This window comes from Pseudonaja textilis, chromosome 1, assembly GCF_049901715.1.
Source record: "Pseudonaja textilis isolate UNSWEBS1 chromosome 1, rPseTex1.2, whole genome shotgun sequence".
NCBI classification, from domain to species: Eukaryota; Metazoa; Chordata; class Lepidosauria; order Squamata; family Elapidae; genus Pseudonaja; species Pseudonaja textilis.
The window spans coordinates 42,263,554-42,280,783 of record NC_141990.1 but is presented as its reverse complement, the minus strand read 5'-3'; the positions used below and the strand labels follow the sequence as shown (position 1 = coordinate 42,280,783).

At 42.4% G+C, this 17,230-nt stretch overlaps 1 protein-coding gene across 7 annotated transcripts in view; it reads left to right on the top strand.

Annotated features, from left to right (window-relative positions):
- The window catches only part of PPM1B (protein phosphatase, Mg2+/Mn2+ dependent 1B), a 92,795-nt gene that overhangs the window by 44,908 nt on the left and 30,657 nt on the right, over positions 1–17,230 (top strand). For all 7 annotated transcript variants that reach the window (XM_087932455.1, XM_087932443.1, XM_087932450.1 and 4 more), the window contains exon 4: positions 13,456–13,573. In XM_087932455.1, the coding sequence (XP_087788581.1) occupies positions 13,456–13,573 (118 nt within the window). The remainder of the gene's footprint in view (positions 1–13,455; positions 13,574–17,230) is intronic.

The following is a 17,230-nucleotide window of genomic DNA, read 5'->3' as shown; positions in this document are numbered from 1 at the left end:
TTTGTAAATCCTTTCCATATTTTCTTCTCTTTGCAAGTTAAACCTGACTGCTTTCTTAATAATTTTTCATAGGGCTAGGTTTCTAGATCCCTTATTGTCCAGTGTGCTGAGTAGAGAATCCAAGGAATGGGTTAACTCTTCTTGGAAACTGAGTCAATCAATATTTTGGTCACACCTCCTTTGCTTGTGCACGCCCAGTTTTGACTCGGTCTTTGTTCAGAAGAGACGTGTAGAAGAGTTGTCTTAGAACAGAAGGACAGAGTTATTCCTTGGATTCTGGAAAATTACAGTAAGGTCCCTGGCTCTAATCTCTAATGACGTGGAGGATGCTCTGAAGACAGGATAGGAAGGTGCATCAGGCGGCTGCTTGGATAGTCAAAGCAGCCACAGCTGCCTCATTCTTCAACTGGGCCTCATTGCTCTGGCTCCACCAGCTGCAAGTGAGGGTTCCTCCTGGTGACCTCTGCTTACACCAGGACATTGACAAACTGGTAGTGGCTACAGAAGTTTCAGTGGATGCTACCTTGAAGGTCACCAAATTTGCTCCCAGGGCCATTGCCTCTTCAATTGCAGCCTGTTGCCTACTTTGCTTCACCATTGGCAGGTGGACATGAAGTATAAGTGAAAACTGGCTTCTGCTCCTTTCAAGGGGAGCAAGCTGTTTGGAGAGGCTCTAGAGCCCATGCTGGTGGAGACTTAGGACAGGAGAAAGGTCTTATCTTCACTATACAGATGAGCTGACCGCCGTCCCTCACTTTGTTTCCATAAGCCTTTCGGCGCAAAGACCCAGGGTTTGACACCTCTCAACCCCAGAGATGTATGCCCACAGACAAGTCTGACCAGACAGATCCGTTCAGAGACAGAAATAGACAACACTTCCATGGCAGGCAACCATTTCGTGGCACAGGCAGTTGCCCCTTTTGCCGCTCAAAGTGACAAAAGGTCCAACCCTCCCATTAACGGGTACTTAAGTTTATTCACCAATCAGTGGGAAGTAACCACGACAGATCCCTGGGTCTTGAATATGGAGAGATTGGATCTCACCCTTGAATTCCTCTCCACACCTCCAAGTTTCTTCATACAATGCCCCATATCAAGGGACAAGACAAAAATAAACCTCATGCAGACAGCAGTCCAACACTTGTTGGAAATCCAAGCCATTCAACCAGTCCCAAAGGGTCAACGGGACAGGGGTTCTACTCCATCCTTGTTGTAGTTCCAAAGACCTCGGGGAGTTGGAGAGCAATTCTGGACCTGAAAAGATTGAACAGACATCTAATTTACAGGAGATTCAAATTGCAGTCCCTCCAATCAAAACTGGGGAGCATCCGAGAAAGTGAGTTCCTAACATCCATAAACCTGACAGAGGCATACCTTCACATACCTATCCTGCCATCTCATCGGCGGTTCCTGTGATTTCAGTATACTTGCCAATATCAGTGCAAAGCCCTACCATTCGGCCTATCCTCAATGCCCAGGACTTTTGCCAAGTTGCTGGCGGCACACCTCAGGGCGATTCCAGTGCGTTTCCAATGTTACCTGGAGGTTACATTGATATAGTCCTCTCCTGCAGGTCACAATCCAGGCCCTACAGGATCACAGATTCTTCGTCAATTTCAACAAGTGCCATCTAGCTCCTTCTATGCTACACCTGGGTGCAGTCATAGATACCAGGTCATGTGAGTCTCCCTATCCCAGGAGCATCAGGTCAGGACCTTAGCAAGGTGGATCCGAGCAGACCGGACAGTGTCCCTGGCCCTCCTCTCCCAACTCCTGGGCAAAATGGTGTCCTGCATATTGTACCTTGGACACACCTGCACGCCAGAGCCTTAACAGTGGTTCCTCCTGCCCTACCAATGGTCCAGCAGGAGCAACTCGAATACCAGGGTTCAGGTTCAACCAAGGGTACTTCATTCCTTCCAGTGGTGGATGTCGCAAGCCATAACCAAAAGATGTGTTTTCAAGGAGCCCAGCCGCCTGACCATCACCGCAGACTCCAGCCTCTTTGGCTGGGGTGCCACTTCCAGTCCCAAATGGCACAAGGGCAGTGGTCTCAGGCAGACCTGAGGAACAATATCAACTGACTGGAGCTCAAGGCATTGCACTTGGCACTCAAATGGTTCCAGGATGCGATATCTGGGCCCCATGTATTCATTCTGACGGACAATGTGACCAAGATGGCACCAACGACGGCTGCCTGGTGAAATGCTCTCTAATGGTTTCTTTATTCCTTATTATTTGCAATTCACTATGGATTTCATATGCTAAGAATTGCAAACGCATAGGAGATTCTAACCAATTCCCCGGTACTATGTATTACAACAAAGAAAGCAAAGAAGCGACCACGCCAGAAGAGGAGACGAGGTAAACGAGTGTTAATTTTAAACAGACTAAGGAATAGGGGGAAAAAACTCTTCTCCCTTCAATGTTTCTGACTAATTTAAGCTCACTGGCTAACAAGATGGATGAAATTCATCTCTTAAATAGATGGAATTCTGATTTTCATAATTCAGCTGTTCTTTGTTTTACTGAAACCTGGTTAATCCACAAATTCATGGGGACAACAGCATATACATCCCAGGATTTCAGACATTTAGATCAGACAGAATTGAAGAGACATCAGGTAAAACAAAGGGTGGAGGATTATGTTTATATATCAACAACAGCTGGTCTCAGGATATAACTATAATATATAAGTTTTGTGATGAAAACTTAAGAGTCCTTAACTGCAACTGCAAGCCATTTTACTCTCCACGTGAGTTCTCCTCATTTCTCCTAATAGCTGTGTATGTTCTTCCACAAGCCTGTGTAAACAAGGCATTACGAACTCTTGCTGATCAAATTATGGTGGCTGAAGCCAAACCCCCAGGTTCCCTTCCCATCATTTTAGGAGATTTCAATCAAACAAATTTAAGGAAAGAGCTCCCAAAATATTTCCCGCATGTAAATTGGCCCACCAGAGGCAAAAATACTTTAGACCACTGCTACACAACAGTAAAAGATGCTTATAGGTCTTTACCACAAGCAGCTGTGGGACACTCTGACCACTGCATGATTCACCTTGTACCTGCCTACAGACAAAAGACTTAAAACCATTAAACCAACAATTAAATCAGTGAAGACTTGGTTGGATGAGGCAAAGCTGAAACTCCAGGCCTGCCTTGATTGCACTGATTGGAATGTTTTTGAAGATGCCTCTGCAGATCTAGATGAGCTCACAGATACTGTAACATATGTTAGCTTCTGCGAAGACTTACGTGTGCCAACAAAGAACCTGCAAATATATAGTAACAATAAACCTTGGTTCACAGCTAAACTTAAGCAGCTACGTCGTTCCAAAGAGGAAGCCTACAGAAAAGGTGACAGAATGGTATACAACCAGGCCAGAAACATATTAACAAGAGAGATCAGAGCAGCAAAAAGAAGCTACTCTGAAAAGTTGAAGAATCAATTCTCAACAAATGAACCAGCAAACATGTGGAAAACTCTTTAAAACATCACTGGCTTCAGCAAACCACCTTCAAAGGCAGAAGGAAATCAACAACTGGCAGATGACCTGAATGTGTTTTACTGCAGTTTTGGAAAGAAACTACAGCCACCTACCTCCACAACCCACATCTCAAACACACCAACAGCAGCCATACCTCCTACAACTGGCCCCAATCCATTGGGCTCACAGGTAATCACAGAAAAAGAAATGCAAGATCTATTACACAGACAGAAGCCAGGAAAAGCACCAGGGCCAGACAAGATAACTCCTTCTTGCTTAAAAATCTGTGCTGACCAATTGGCCCGAATCTTCAATAGATCACTAGAAATGTGCTATGTTCCTTCCTGCTTCAAACGTTCTACCATCATCCCAGTGCCAAAGAAGCCCTCCATCAAGGAACTGAATGACTACAGACCAGTTGCTCTAACATCTGTAGTTACGAAAATCTTTGAAAGGCTTATGCTGTTCCACCTGAAAACCATCACAGATCCACTGTTAGATCCCATGCAGTTTGCATACTGAGCAAATAGATAGACAGATGATGCTATTAATATGGCTCTGCATTACATCCTACAACACCTTGAATCTCCAAATACCTACGCAAGGGTCCTCTTTGTAGACTTCAGTTCAGCATTCAATACCATCATTCCAGACACTCTTCTAAGTAAATTAAACTAACTAGCGGTACCTGAACACACTTGTAAGTGGATCATAAGCTTCCTAACAGACAGGAAGCAGCAGGTGAAGCTAGGTGGAATCACATCTGATAGCTGTACAATCAGCACAGGGTCCCCCCAAGGCTGTGTGCTATTTCCTCTTCTCCCTATATACCAATGACTGCATCTAAAATGATCCATCTGTTAAAATACTGAAGTTTGCTGATGACACAACAGTGATTGGTCCCATTCGTGACAATGATGAATCTACTTACAGACAGGAGGTTATACAACTTGCCTCGTGGTGTAACCAGAACAGTCTGGAATTGAACACTCTCAAAACCGTAGAAATGGTGGTAGACTTTAGAAGAAACCCTCCTATACTACCACCTCTTAACAATACTAGACAACACAGTATCAACAGTAGAGACCTTCAAATTTCTAGGTCCTACTATATCACATAACCTAAAATGGACACCTAACATCAAAAACATCATCAAAAAAGCACAATAAAGAATGTTCTTTCTGCACCAACTCAGAAAGCTCAAACTGCCCAAGGAGCTGCTGACATAGTTCTACGGAGGAATTATTGAGTCTATCATCTGCACCTCTATAACTCTCTGGTTTGGTTCTACAATGCAACAGGACAGATACAGACTTCAGAGGATAATTAGGACTGCAGAAAAAACAATTACTACCCACCTGCCTTCAATTGAGGACCTGTATACTGCATGAGTCAAAAGGAGGGCTGTGAAAATATTTACAGACCCCTCACATCCCGGACATAACGTGTTTCAACTCCTTCCCTCCAAACGATGCTATAGAGCACTGCACACCAGAACAACTAGACACAAGAACAGTTTTTCCCCGAATGCCATCACTCTGCTAAACAAATAATTGCCTTAACACTGTTCAACTATTTACAAAGTGTATACTACTATTACTGGTAATCTTCTCACCACTCCGTATCACCCATCTCCTCCCACTTGACTGTTTCCTAGTATGATTTGATTGTTGATTGTACCCTATGACTATCATTAAGTGTTGTACGTTATGATTCTTGATTTTTAACGAATGTATCTTTTCTTTATGTATACTGAGAGTATTTACACCAAGACAAATTCTTTGTATGTCCAATCACACTTGGCCAATAAAGTATTCTTATTCTATTCTATTCTATTCTATTCTATTCTATTCTATTCTATTCTATTCTATTCTATTCTATTCAATGAGGTCACCAAGGCCCACTTTAACCACCAAGGAGGCACCCACTCCAAATCCCTCACGCGAGAGGCCGAATAGCTGTGCCTCTGGGCAGAGAGACATCTTCTTCTCTCTGGAGCACATCTCAGGGACAGCAAATGTACAGGAGGACTGGCTCAGCAGAACCACAGTCGACCACTCAGAGTGGCGCCTGCACCCAGACCTATTTCGGGAACTGTCAGAAAGGTTCGGCTTCTGGATACTGGATCTGTTCGCCTCTCCATCAAACACCCAGCTACCCAGGTTTACAACACCAGGGGTGGAAGGGGCCACTCTGCAGTCCGTGGCCCCGGGGACTACTATATGCCTTTTCTCATCTCCCCCTCATCCTATGGGAATCAAGAAGGTGCTGACAGAGAAGGCAGAGATCGTGCTTCTAGCTTCCCGCTGGCCCAGATGTCCGTGGTATGCAGATTTGATCCTCCTGTCGGTATCCAGACCTTGGAGGATTTCTCTGGACAGAATTTCCCTCAGTCAGGTGGTCATAGTTCATCCAGAACCACAATGGTTCCAATTGACCATCTGGCATTTCAAATTCCCAGAGGTTGTGGAAGGAGCTGCTGGCTGCTTGTGAAGGAAGCAGAGGGTGAGTAAAAAGGAGAGGGGCAGTTTGAATTGCTTCCATTGCATTTCAAATTCCCAGAGGTTGTGGAAGGAGCTGCTGGCTGTTTGTGAAGGAAGCAGAGGGTGAGTAGAAAGGAGAAAGATAGCGGCCCGCGCACCTAATGGCACGTGAATCATATAACTATAAACCAAAAATACCAATAATACATTTAGGGTAAGTGTGCTTGAGATTCTGATTTTATTTTATTTCAAATTGACTGGCTTAGTTCAGTGTAATACTTTCGCAGTACTCTTTTCAAACTTGGATACTGTCCTCTTCATAAAAAAATTACCACTCTACATGGACAGATTACCTATCTAGAATCTCTAATCTGCGCTATCCAAGCAGAAATTAGGTGCCCAATCCAGCCATCTGTTGAGCTGCCGTGCTACCAGCTCCTACTACCACAAAGATCCTACAGGAAAAGGGCAGTATGGACAACCGTGGGATCTGGCAGGGTGAGAGCTGTTGACCATAAACACAAAGCTTTTGCTGTGTCCCAGCATGACAGATACAGTGCCCTTGTTGACCTTAATAAGGACACTAAAGTGACAGGTCAAGGTAGTTGTGATAATGATAAGTCAAGTAAGACGGGGATCATGGTCCTAGAAGAAGAACTTATTTTGGCAAGGAGAAAGTGTGAATCAGGTATTATGCACCAGTCACACAAGAAGAGCAAGGCATCCAAAAAGAGAAGCCACCTTCTGGTTGGGGACTCAATTGTAAGGGTTGTAAATGTAGGAAAGGATACTGAGGTTTTGAAAGAGGTCAGGTGTCTTCCAGGTGCTACTGCCAGCAGAGACAAGAAGCGTATTCTTAAGATAGTCAGGAATGCCAGCAAGGAATGTGATGTTGATGCTATTATACATCTTGGTACAAATGATCTGTCCCAGAAGGATGTACTTTTTGTTCAGAAAGACTTCCAGAGCTTGGGATATGAACTTAGTGGGCTGTAGGCTTATCGTTTCAGAGATTCTACCAGTATACAAGGAACCAAAAGGGAAAGGGCAGCAGGTAGCAGAGTTTAATGTGTGGCTAAAGGAGTGGTGTAAAAGGGAAGGCTTTGGTTTTATTAGTGATGATGTCTGCAGCTGGTCCAATGGAAAATTGTACAAAACAGACGATTTGCATCCATCAAAGAAAGGGACTGAGTTACTTGGCATTAAATTCACAGATTTCCTGGATAAACATTTAAACTGAACAGCAGAGACAGAGAATTAATGGATTCAGAACGTCTCTGTCCCCAGCAACCTAAAACTAATAAGGATACCACTGCATGCAAAATAGATGTTTGTGCAGGTAAGATTATCAACCTTGATGCCAACCAAAACCAAGCATTTAATAGTGAGTACCATACCATGTGGAAAGAAAGTAGGGACAGGCATGCACAACACAGGTTATGTAGACAGTAAATTCAGTGTCAGACATAAAGATCTCAAGTGCCTCTATACAAATGCACAAAGTCTGGGGAACAAACAGGGTGAATTAGAACTATGAATACATGAAGGTAAATATGATATAGTTGGAATAACAGAAACTTGGTGGGATGAAACCCATGACTGGAACATACTGGTAGAAGGATACAAACTATTAAAAAAAACAGACCCCATAAAAGAGGAGGTGGAGTTGCACTGTATGTAAAGGACCATTAAGAAATGCATGAAACCAAAGATGAAAACCACCTAGAATGCATATGGGTCAATATAAAAGAAAAAAGAATGACATGGCCATAGGTGTATATTATAGGCCACCCAATCAAGCAGAAAAAATAGATGTCCTTTTTGCTAGCCAACTAACAAACATATGCAGGAAATAAACAACAATAGTAATGGGAGACTTCAATTATCCTGATATCAATTGGAAAACTAATTCTGCACCAAGTGAGAAATCAAATAAGTTCCTAACCAATCTAGCTGACAACTTTGTTGTCCAAAGGTAGAGGGTGAAACTAGAGGGACTGCCATACTGGACTTAATTCTTACAAACGGAGAAGAAGTGATAAAGGGAGTTGAAGCTGCAGGAACACAAGCAACAGAACATGATGACACCAGAGTCTTGGATTTTAAAAGAGCTGATTTCAATAAACTTAGAGAGAACTTGGGAAAGATTCCATGGATGAAAATCCTAAAGGAGAAAACAACTCAAGAATCTTGGAAAACTCTAGAAAGTATGATCATAGAAGCCCAGACCAGCACAATACCACTGAGAAAGAAAAACAAGAAATCCAAGAAGAAACCAGCATGACTGCACAAAAATCTCTCTGGCAAATTGAAAGAAAAAAAGGACAAGTACAAAAAATGGAAAGAAGGACATACAACTAAGGCAGAAATCTGCAAAGACGAAGTCAGGATAGCAAAAGCTCATAACGAACAAAGACTTGCAACAAAAGTCAAAGTTAATAAAAAAAGTTTCTTCCAACATATAAATAACAAGAAAAAAAACAAGGAAACAGTTGGTCCACTAAAGGGAGAAGACAGCAAGGAAATAACAGGCAACAGAGAGAAAGCAAAACTGCTTAACTCATTTTTTGCATCTGTCTTAACGCAAAAAGAAACTATAGCTCAACCCACCAAAAACATAACTGTAAAAGACAGACCAGAAATAAAAGTTAAAATAAGTTTAAAAAATATTAAGAGAACACCTGTCTGATCTTGATGAAAACAAATAACCGGGGCCTGATGGATTACATCCCAGAGTTTTAAAGGAGATGGCAGAGGTCATTTCAGAACCACTGCACCATATCTTTCAAAAATCCTGGAGCACCGGGGAACTACCAGAAAAGAGCAGATGTGGTTCCCACCTTCAAAAAAGGGAAAAAAAAACAGACCAGGAAACTATAGACCAATCAGCCTAATATCAATACCCGGGAAGATACTGGAAAAGATAATAAAAAAACAGATCTGCCAACATCTAGAAACAAGTAAAGTAATAACTAGCAGTCAGCACCTGTTTGTTAAGAACAGATCATGCCAAACCAATCTTATTTCATTCTTCAACACATTGACTAAATTAGTAGAGCAGCAAAAGACTGTGGACATAATATATTTAGATTTCAGCAAGGCATCCGACAAAGTAGACCAAAACCTACTTCTTAGTAAGCTAAAAAAAATTGGAATAGATAGCACCACCACTAGATGGACTCGCAATTGACTGGCAAACCGTACTCAACGAGTGGTCCTTAATGGGTCTAAATCTACATGGAGGGAAGTAAGCAGTGGGGTGCCACAAGGTTCCGTCTTAGGCCCAGTATTCTTCAATATCTTCATTAACAACTTAGATGAAGGAATAGAAGGGGAAATTTGCAGATGATATTAAGCTGGCAGGAATAGCTAACACCCAAGAAGATAGGCTCAAGATCCAGATGGATCTTGATAGACTAGAACACTGGGCCATATCCAACAAAATGAAATTCAATGTAGAGAAAAGTAAAGTCCTACACTTAGGCAAGAAAAACCAAAAGTACACATATAGACTGGGAGAAACCAGGCTCAATAGCAGTAACTGGGAGAGAGATCTTGGAGTCTTAGTGGACAACCAGCTAAATATGAGCCAGCAGTGTGCAGCAGCAGCCAAAAAAGCTAATGCTGTTGTATTAACAGAGGGATACAATCAAGATCAAGGGAAGTACTAATACCACTCTATAAAGCCTTAGTAAGACCACACCTGGAGTACTGCATCCAGTTTTGTTCACCACATAAAAAAGATGTTGAGACTCTAGAAAAAGTACAGAGAAGAGCAACCAGGATGATTAGGGGACTGGAGGCTAAAACATACAACAAACAGTTGCAGAAACTGGACTTGGCTAGTCTAGTAAAGAGAAGGATCAGGGGAGACATGATAGCGGTCTTCCAATATTTGAGGGGCTGCCACAGGGTGGAAGGGGTCAAGCTGTTTTCTAAAGCACCTGAAGGCCAGACAAGGAATAATGGATGGAAACTGACCAAGGAGAGATTCAACCTCAAAATGAGAAACTCTCTGACAGAACAATCAACCCATGAAACAGCTTGCCCTCGGAAGTTGTGGGAGCTCCATCACTTGAGTCTTTCAAGAAGAGATTGGACTGCCATTTGTCTGAAATGGTGTAGGGTCTCCCCCAGCTCTGGCCTCAGTATTGTCCTGCAGGCATCTGGAGTCCCTCGCTCTACAGCAGATTATGTGCAGTTTCATCAGAGGCGCAACTAACCTAAAGCCTCCTGAGGTACACAGGTACCCCACTTGGAATCTGCCTAAAGTACTACAAGCTCTCATCTCAACGTCGTTCGACCAGTTACGATCAGCCAGTACTACTTCACTGTCAAAGTGGCCTTCCTCATGGCCATCACTTTGGCCAGAAAAATATCTGAACTGGTGGCTATCTCCAATAGAAAGGACATTTGCATATTCCATCCAAACAAGGTGGTTCAGTGGTTGGGCCCCTCCTTCCTCCTCAAGGTGAACTCCTCGTTCCACAGGGCACAGGAAATAATCTTGCCAGACTTCTGCCTGAACCAACCCATGCTCTGGAGACAAATGGCACATTTTTGGGAGATTAGGGGGGCTCTCCGCTCCTACATCAAGAAGACAGCCTCTCTTAGAAAGACAGAATCCCTGTTTGTATCTTTCCAGCCCTTTACACCTTCAACCATAGGCCGGTGGATATGTGCATGCCTCATTAAAGCTTACAAGCTTCAAGCTCTTCCATTGCCCAGGTGAGTGACAGCCCATTTCACCAGAAGCCCAGCTGTGTGGGCAACACAGGCCTCTATTGAGGATATGTGTAGGGCAGCAACATGGTCTTCTCCATCCCCATTCATAAAACACTATAAATTGGACACCTTCACTTCAGCTGAAGTGGCCTTCTGCAGACGGGTGCTTCAGAAGGTGCATATAGATTTGGGGACTCGGGACCAGATTGCTACCCACCCTTAGGACAACCAGCTTTGGTATGTCTCACTCCTTGGATTCTCTACTCAGCACACTGGAGAAGGGGCGTTGGTCTTACCTGATATCTCCTTGGTGTGCTGAAAGAGAATCCACCCCCACCCTGTGACCGTCTGGTCTGAAGTCTAGGAGGGGTCAAAATCAGCACTGGAAATATGTCAAGTCAATCACTATGCCTTCATCAAAATTGAGCATGCACAGGCAAAGGAGCGTGACCAAAAGATTGATTGACTCAGTCTCTGAGCAGAAGAGCAGAATTAACCCATTCCTTGGTTCTCTCTCAGCACACTGAGAAGGAACGTATCAGGTAAGAACAATGTCCCTTCTAACAAATATCTGTGATCCATTCCAGCTTCTCCATGTTTCTTTTAAAGTATGTATTTTTTCTCTTTTACTACACCTATTCTTTGGAACAACATTCCTCTCTGAATTCCACATGGCCCTTTTCGTGTTCTTTGCACAGACACTGAGCTAGGATAATGTCTGCATCTGCTATTTATTATGTAATTTAGTAATTGAGAATGTGTTTGCCATCCCAGTGTTGTTGTTTTTTTAAAAAATTAACTGTTCTTAAAGTACTATATGCTGTCCAGAATAACTGATAAGAATGTGGCCTTAAATATTGAAATTATAAAGAAATATAAATGAACAAACTGGGCACAGTACCAAGTGTAATCAGTCCAGTGCAGAGGAGAGGGAAACTTTTAGCACCCGACAGCTACCCACAGTACTTTTGTGAATATAGTCCCAGATTATACCAGCCTTTTTTACCTGTTGCATCTTATTGTGTGCTGTTATTCAGCTGGTGGTTGGATAATTCTCCAAGTTCCTTTCCATAAGACTGCTGCCAAGTTGGATCCCTGCAGTCCTGTATTTGCAACTTCTACCTGGTCCTCACTACTGTATCTCATTCTGGAGTTTGGCAAGGGTTCAGTCTTACTAAGTATATATTAAATTATGGTTTTATTTTCTGAAGTATTAGCTAGTCCCCGTACTGCAAATTTGTTATCCATTCCTATCATTTACCTCCTCTAAATCATTTATAAAGAGTAACAGTGGACTGAGAATGGTACTCTGTGCAACCCCTACTTGAACTTTTCTTAAGGCTCAACTATTTACAAGCATTATTTGGATATGATACAATCAGTGGTAAATCCATAAGACTACAGTATCCTCTAGCTCAGCGGTCACCAATTGGTGGGCCATGAGAAAATTTTGTTGGTCCGCAGAAAAAGTATTTGCATTTTTTATATTACACTAAATCAGGGGTCCTCAAATTATGCCTCCTGGGCCAGATACGTGCAATGAATGTGTTGCTGCCGAGAGTTTTTCCATTGAGGGTCATTTTGTGTGGGTCGGAGGGGGAAGAAATTCCGACTTGGGGTCTCCTTCAGCCTCCTGGTGCAGGACTTTGGGCAAAGACTGGAGGGAAGTACCCCTGGTGGTGAAGAGCCAGAGGGCCTTGTTTCAGTGGGATTGAATCATGGCCTGGAACTGGCTGAACATCTCAGCCCACTGAGCCTCCAGGTGCCGATATCTGGCCTTGCACTCCTGCAGGTCTTCCCTCTGCTTTGAAAGCCTATACTTGTAGTCCTCAGTGAGGTGCTTCTGCTGAGCCTCCTTCTCGGTCAGATCCAATTTGAACTGAGCCAACTGTTTTGCCAACTCTTTCTTGTGGTGGCTGCTTAGTTCCAACAACTGCTTCCTGTTGAGGTCCTAAGGAGCCCGGGTGACCTGTTGAGGAGTGGCTGGGAGGGGAGGAGCGAATAGAGGCTGGCAAGGCGCCCCTCGACTTGAGTGACATTGAGTTCGCCACCCCCACCCAGTCACATGACCACCTAGTCACGGTCATCCAGTTGGGCATTAGACAGTTCATATTAGTGGTCCGCGAGATTTAAAATTAAGAATTTAGTGGTCCCTGAGGTCTGAATATATAGTGACCCCTGCTCTAGCTCATATACATCCATCTTGTCCACAGTTGATAATATTTTAATTGTATAGATTATTACTTTGTTCCCTGATTTCCTTTTGTAAAAAGACACAGCTATTCAGACCAAAGTAGAAATGATGCTTCATGGCCATACTGATTACAATACTGGATTTCAGTAGCTGAACATTGTTGCAAAATGATACATTATATGAGATGTTCTGAATTGATGTATGCGTGGGATAAATCTCCTAAGTACTAAGTTATTTAAGAAAGATTTAAAGTTGGGTGAGAAGTCTTCCTAGTCGGTTGGACTTTTGTTCAGCTCTGCAGGCCTAACTCTTTCAAAATCCTTGTTCTCCAGAGAAGATTTTGAAGGTATTCAAAGAAGGAATGGAAATAGTTCATCTTTATTCTTTTATTGGAAACTGTTTAGTCAATAGCACAATTTAATGGGAGTTTACCTAATTAAATTTGGAAATCAACTGCACATAGTTTTTGAAAGATTTTAATTGAATAAATATGCAATCTAAGGGTGTGAAAAGGATAAGCATTTATCTCAATTATGTCATCTTTTTTTCTTCCCCAAATATAGGGAAGTCGTGATAACATGAGTATTGTTCTAGTTTGCTTTTCAAATGCTCCTAAGGTCTCAGATGAGGCAATGAAAAGAGATGCAGATTTGGATAAACATTTGGAATCACGGGTGGAAGGTAAGAAGTTGACTTTTATTTTAGTCTCCTCCCCGCCCCCTCCGGTTAGATTATTTTCTTACAATGGTTGAGGCAACTTGAAACATAAATGGACTAGAGTATAGGAAGGGAGCAGAAAACAGAATGTGGTGAAGGTGCACCTAGATCACCTGAGTCAGAGCAACCTAGAGTAGATGCTGATGCAGCAGCTTGTCTAAGAGCTTGCTGTTTGTTCAGTAGAACAAAGTTTTTTTATCTTGCAAAACTTTAAACTTATTTCAATTGGACTTGTTAGTTCATTGCTGGTGTGAATAGTTTCTTATTTATATAATAGCATAGAAAACTTTTTTCTAAAGAGCATGAAATGTGAATAGTTAGCTGACAAATACTAGACAGTTTTGTTAAAACCTTATAACTATGTCAGCTGCAGAATGTGATAAATTATAGAAATACTGGAAATGTCAGTTATTTGAGGAGAATTTTCAGGTTAATAATTATGCTTTGTGATCCTAATAACTTCATGGACACAACTTTGCAGTTTACTTCCCAATAACCAGAAGTGGTTGGCTTTCAGTTCTAGAATTTTGTGTCCACTCCCCAGTGCAGAGAGATAGGGCCTATTTAGTCAGCCCATCCTAGGAAATTGATGGGCCTGTTAAGTTCAAGAACGAGCTTGGGAATTTTCCGAAGCTTTGGATCACAATTTGGTCAATTGTGGCCAAAGCTTAAAATGAGCATATAATGAGGGCCTTGGAATTGGCTCATCCCTATCTGGATTCCTTTTGGTTGTGGATCCCAGAGAGCTCCTTGTCTTACCAAAGAGTTGTGGGAGTTCAAACAACACAAGGGACACATTGACTTGCTGGCAAAAGATGAAGTGCAAGGCTACAAGTACGAGCCTTTATTAGGACTTACCTTGTAAGTGTAATGAAGTGAGTTTACTTCTCTGCTCTTGTGTCTGCAGATAATCAGCTGTTGATTCTGTTTAGGATGACCAGATCTCTTCTGGGTAAGGAGAGACTGGGACAGCCCATGTTTGGCTTCTGTGAAGAATGTTCTTGGCATCTGTCAAGTAAAGTTAGTCAACTTGGCATAGAATTGGCTACTGGCCTGGAAGTCTTATGAAAGTGATGGTAGTATGTCTGAGATCCATTATATAGAAAAGTCTGAGCTTGTTACTCCCAAGGAAATAGATAGAATCATCCTGATTGGTTAAGGGCCCCTGGAAAATAGTATGCAGTGGGTTCATGTGATTATTGCTTTATTGTTGGAGTGGGAGCACCTTCCTTGAAGGAAAGGCAGCAGTATATGCACTTCCTCAGAGGTCTTGGATTCAACTCTGTTAAGACAGCTTTTTGCTCAATTTCCAACCCATCCTTTTAGAGAAGACAGTAGTCGGTGCTCAGCTCACCAAATTAACTGAAGAAGCAGAACCTTTTCAGGCAAGGCTAAGGTGAGGTTACGGCACTGAGATAGCATTTTTCGTACTAGTGGGTAATCTCTGGAGGGCTTTGGATGGTGGCAGTACATCCATTTTGGCCCTCCTAGATCTTCCAGCAGCATTCAATATCACTGATCTTCGTATCTTTCTGGACTGTCTCTAGGAATTGAGTGGGGTTTGTTTGTAGTGTTTCTCCTGTCTAGATTCAAGTCAGTATTGATGGTAGTGGTAGGTGGCAAGTCCTAGCTCCCCCCCCCTCCCCATGTTGTGGAGTGCCTCCAAGCTTAACTCTTTTCTACCTACTTTTTAAAATCAACAGGATGCTGCTAGGAGAGGTTATCAAGCACCATGGAATATGGTATCATCAGCTGCTGATATCCAGTTGCACATCTCTTGCTATTCCTGGCTGCCTAAGCAGCATTGTCCCAGAGTTGTCTCAGTGCCTGGAGGCTATAAATATTTGGGTGGGGAAGAGCTGGCTTTGACTCAACCAAAGCATGACAAGAATGGCTATGAGTTTTTTTGTTCCCCTTTTATGTTCAGGAATCATCTTTCAGGAATCGTCACCATGGTTGCACTCCCACAGGCAGAGCTGGTGCGCAGTTTGGGGTTGTTGCTGGATTTGTTGCTCTTGGTGGAGGAGTAGCTGGCAGTCCTCTTAGTTTTACTTTGCCCTATTCCTGGACTAGGACACCTTGCTCATGGCCCTAGTCACTTCCTGGTTGAATTTCTGTAATGTACTCTGCATGGTGCTGCTTTTGAAGACTCATCCAGAAATTACAACTGATCCAGAATGCAGTGGTGCATGAAGTTTTCTGGGTATCCTATGGTTTGCCCATGTTGCACCATTGTTGCTTAAGCTGCACTGGTTTCCAGTTCTTTCTTGGGTGCCACTCAAGATGTTGATTACTTTTAAAGTCCTGAATGACATGAGTCCATGTTATTTGTGGGGCTGCCTTTCCCTGAGGGTATCTGTACACTTTTATCAGGTCTCATGGGGTGGCTATATGCCAGTTCTCATCCCTTAAATGTTGCCATCTAGCAGGACCTAGCAGTACAGTATGCCTTCCCAATTGCAACCTTTGCCCTTGGAACACCCTTTGCCCTGACTTCAAGCAGACTCAACTCTCTTGCCTTCTAAAAGGACCTGAAGACCTGGCTTTTCCAACAAATGTTGGAGAAGTGTATGTCTGGAAAGTTGTTTTGGGGTGTGAAGGTTGCATTGTTTTGTGGGAGCACTAGGTGTTATATGACAGTATTATGCTTTTTATTATTATTTTTAAGCCCCCTATCCAGGTTTATGATGTATAAGATGGGCAGCTGTATAAATCTAATAAATCTTTCTGACTTTCCAGTCTTGCTTACAGCATTGGTATTTCCTGTTGTTCCCATCCAGTGATGAAGGATGTTGGGTTTATAGTTTACTAGCTGATAGAACCTATACTGCTCATACGTGTCTGCTTAACAAATGCTGTGATAATAGGAACAGCCGTAGATTTTACTTTTGAATGAATGAATGGTCCAAAATGACCAAAGTAGTTTCTGTGCCTAAGGGAACACATAATGTCCTGGTTTCTAATCCAGCATTTAGTGGGCATAACAAAGTTGGCCCTTTGCCTTAATGTACCTTAATAGGATGATTCAGGAGCTAGTACACATATTGTATGCGCGCGCACACAAACCAATAGTTGGCATTTATTTTTTGAAATGAATTTTTAGATGTGATATGTTTGTTTTCCTATCATAGTTTCAGCACAGGTAGCAATATCAGTAAGCTGGCTTGAAGTATTTTAGAAGTCAAACCTTTAAAATTTCAGCTGAATATATATAATACGAGCAGTGATGTGACTGAAAAAAATGAAAGTAATTCTGAATAGTTGACAGAGTATATGAATTAACAGAATGTACACAGAAACTTGGACGAATCAGTCATGAAACTAATTTTTAATTGAAGAATAACGTAACATGTTTTAGATTTTGTTTATAATGTTGGCCTGCAACTATTATGACAGTATTATTTTCCATAAAAGTTTACCTGAGATGAACCTCTGAAGGGTGTTTGCAAAAAAGATAGTCCCATAATCCTAGCCAGTATCACATTCTGCCCCATATCGGTAGCCATTATTTTTTCTGCATGCTATATTTTGAAATGTTACAGGTTATCTTCTAAAAAAATGGCTAACGCATACCGGTGGCAGGTAGAATGGTAAGTTAATGTGCTAGAAATATATCATCTT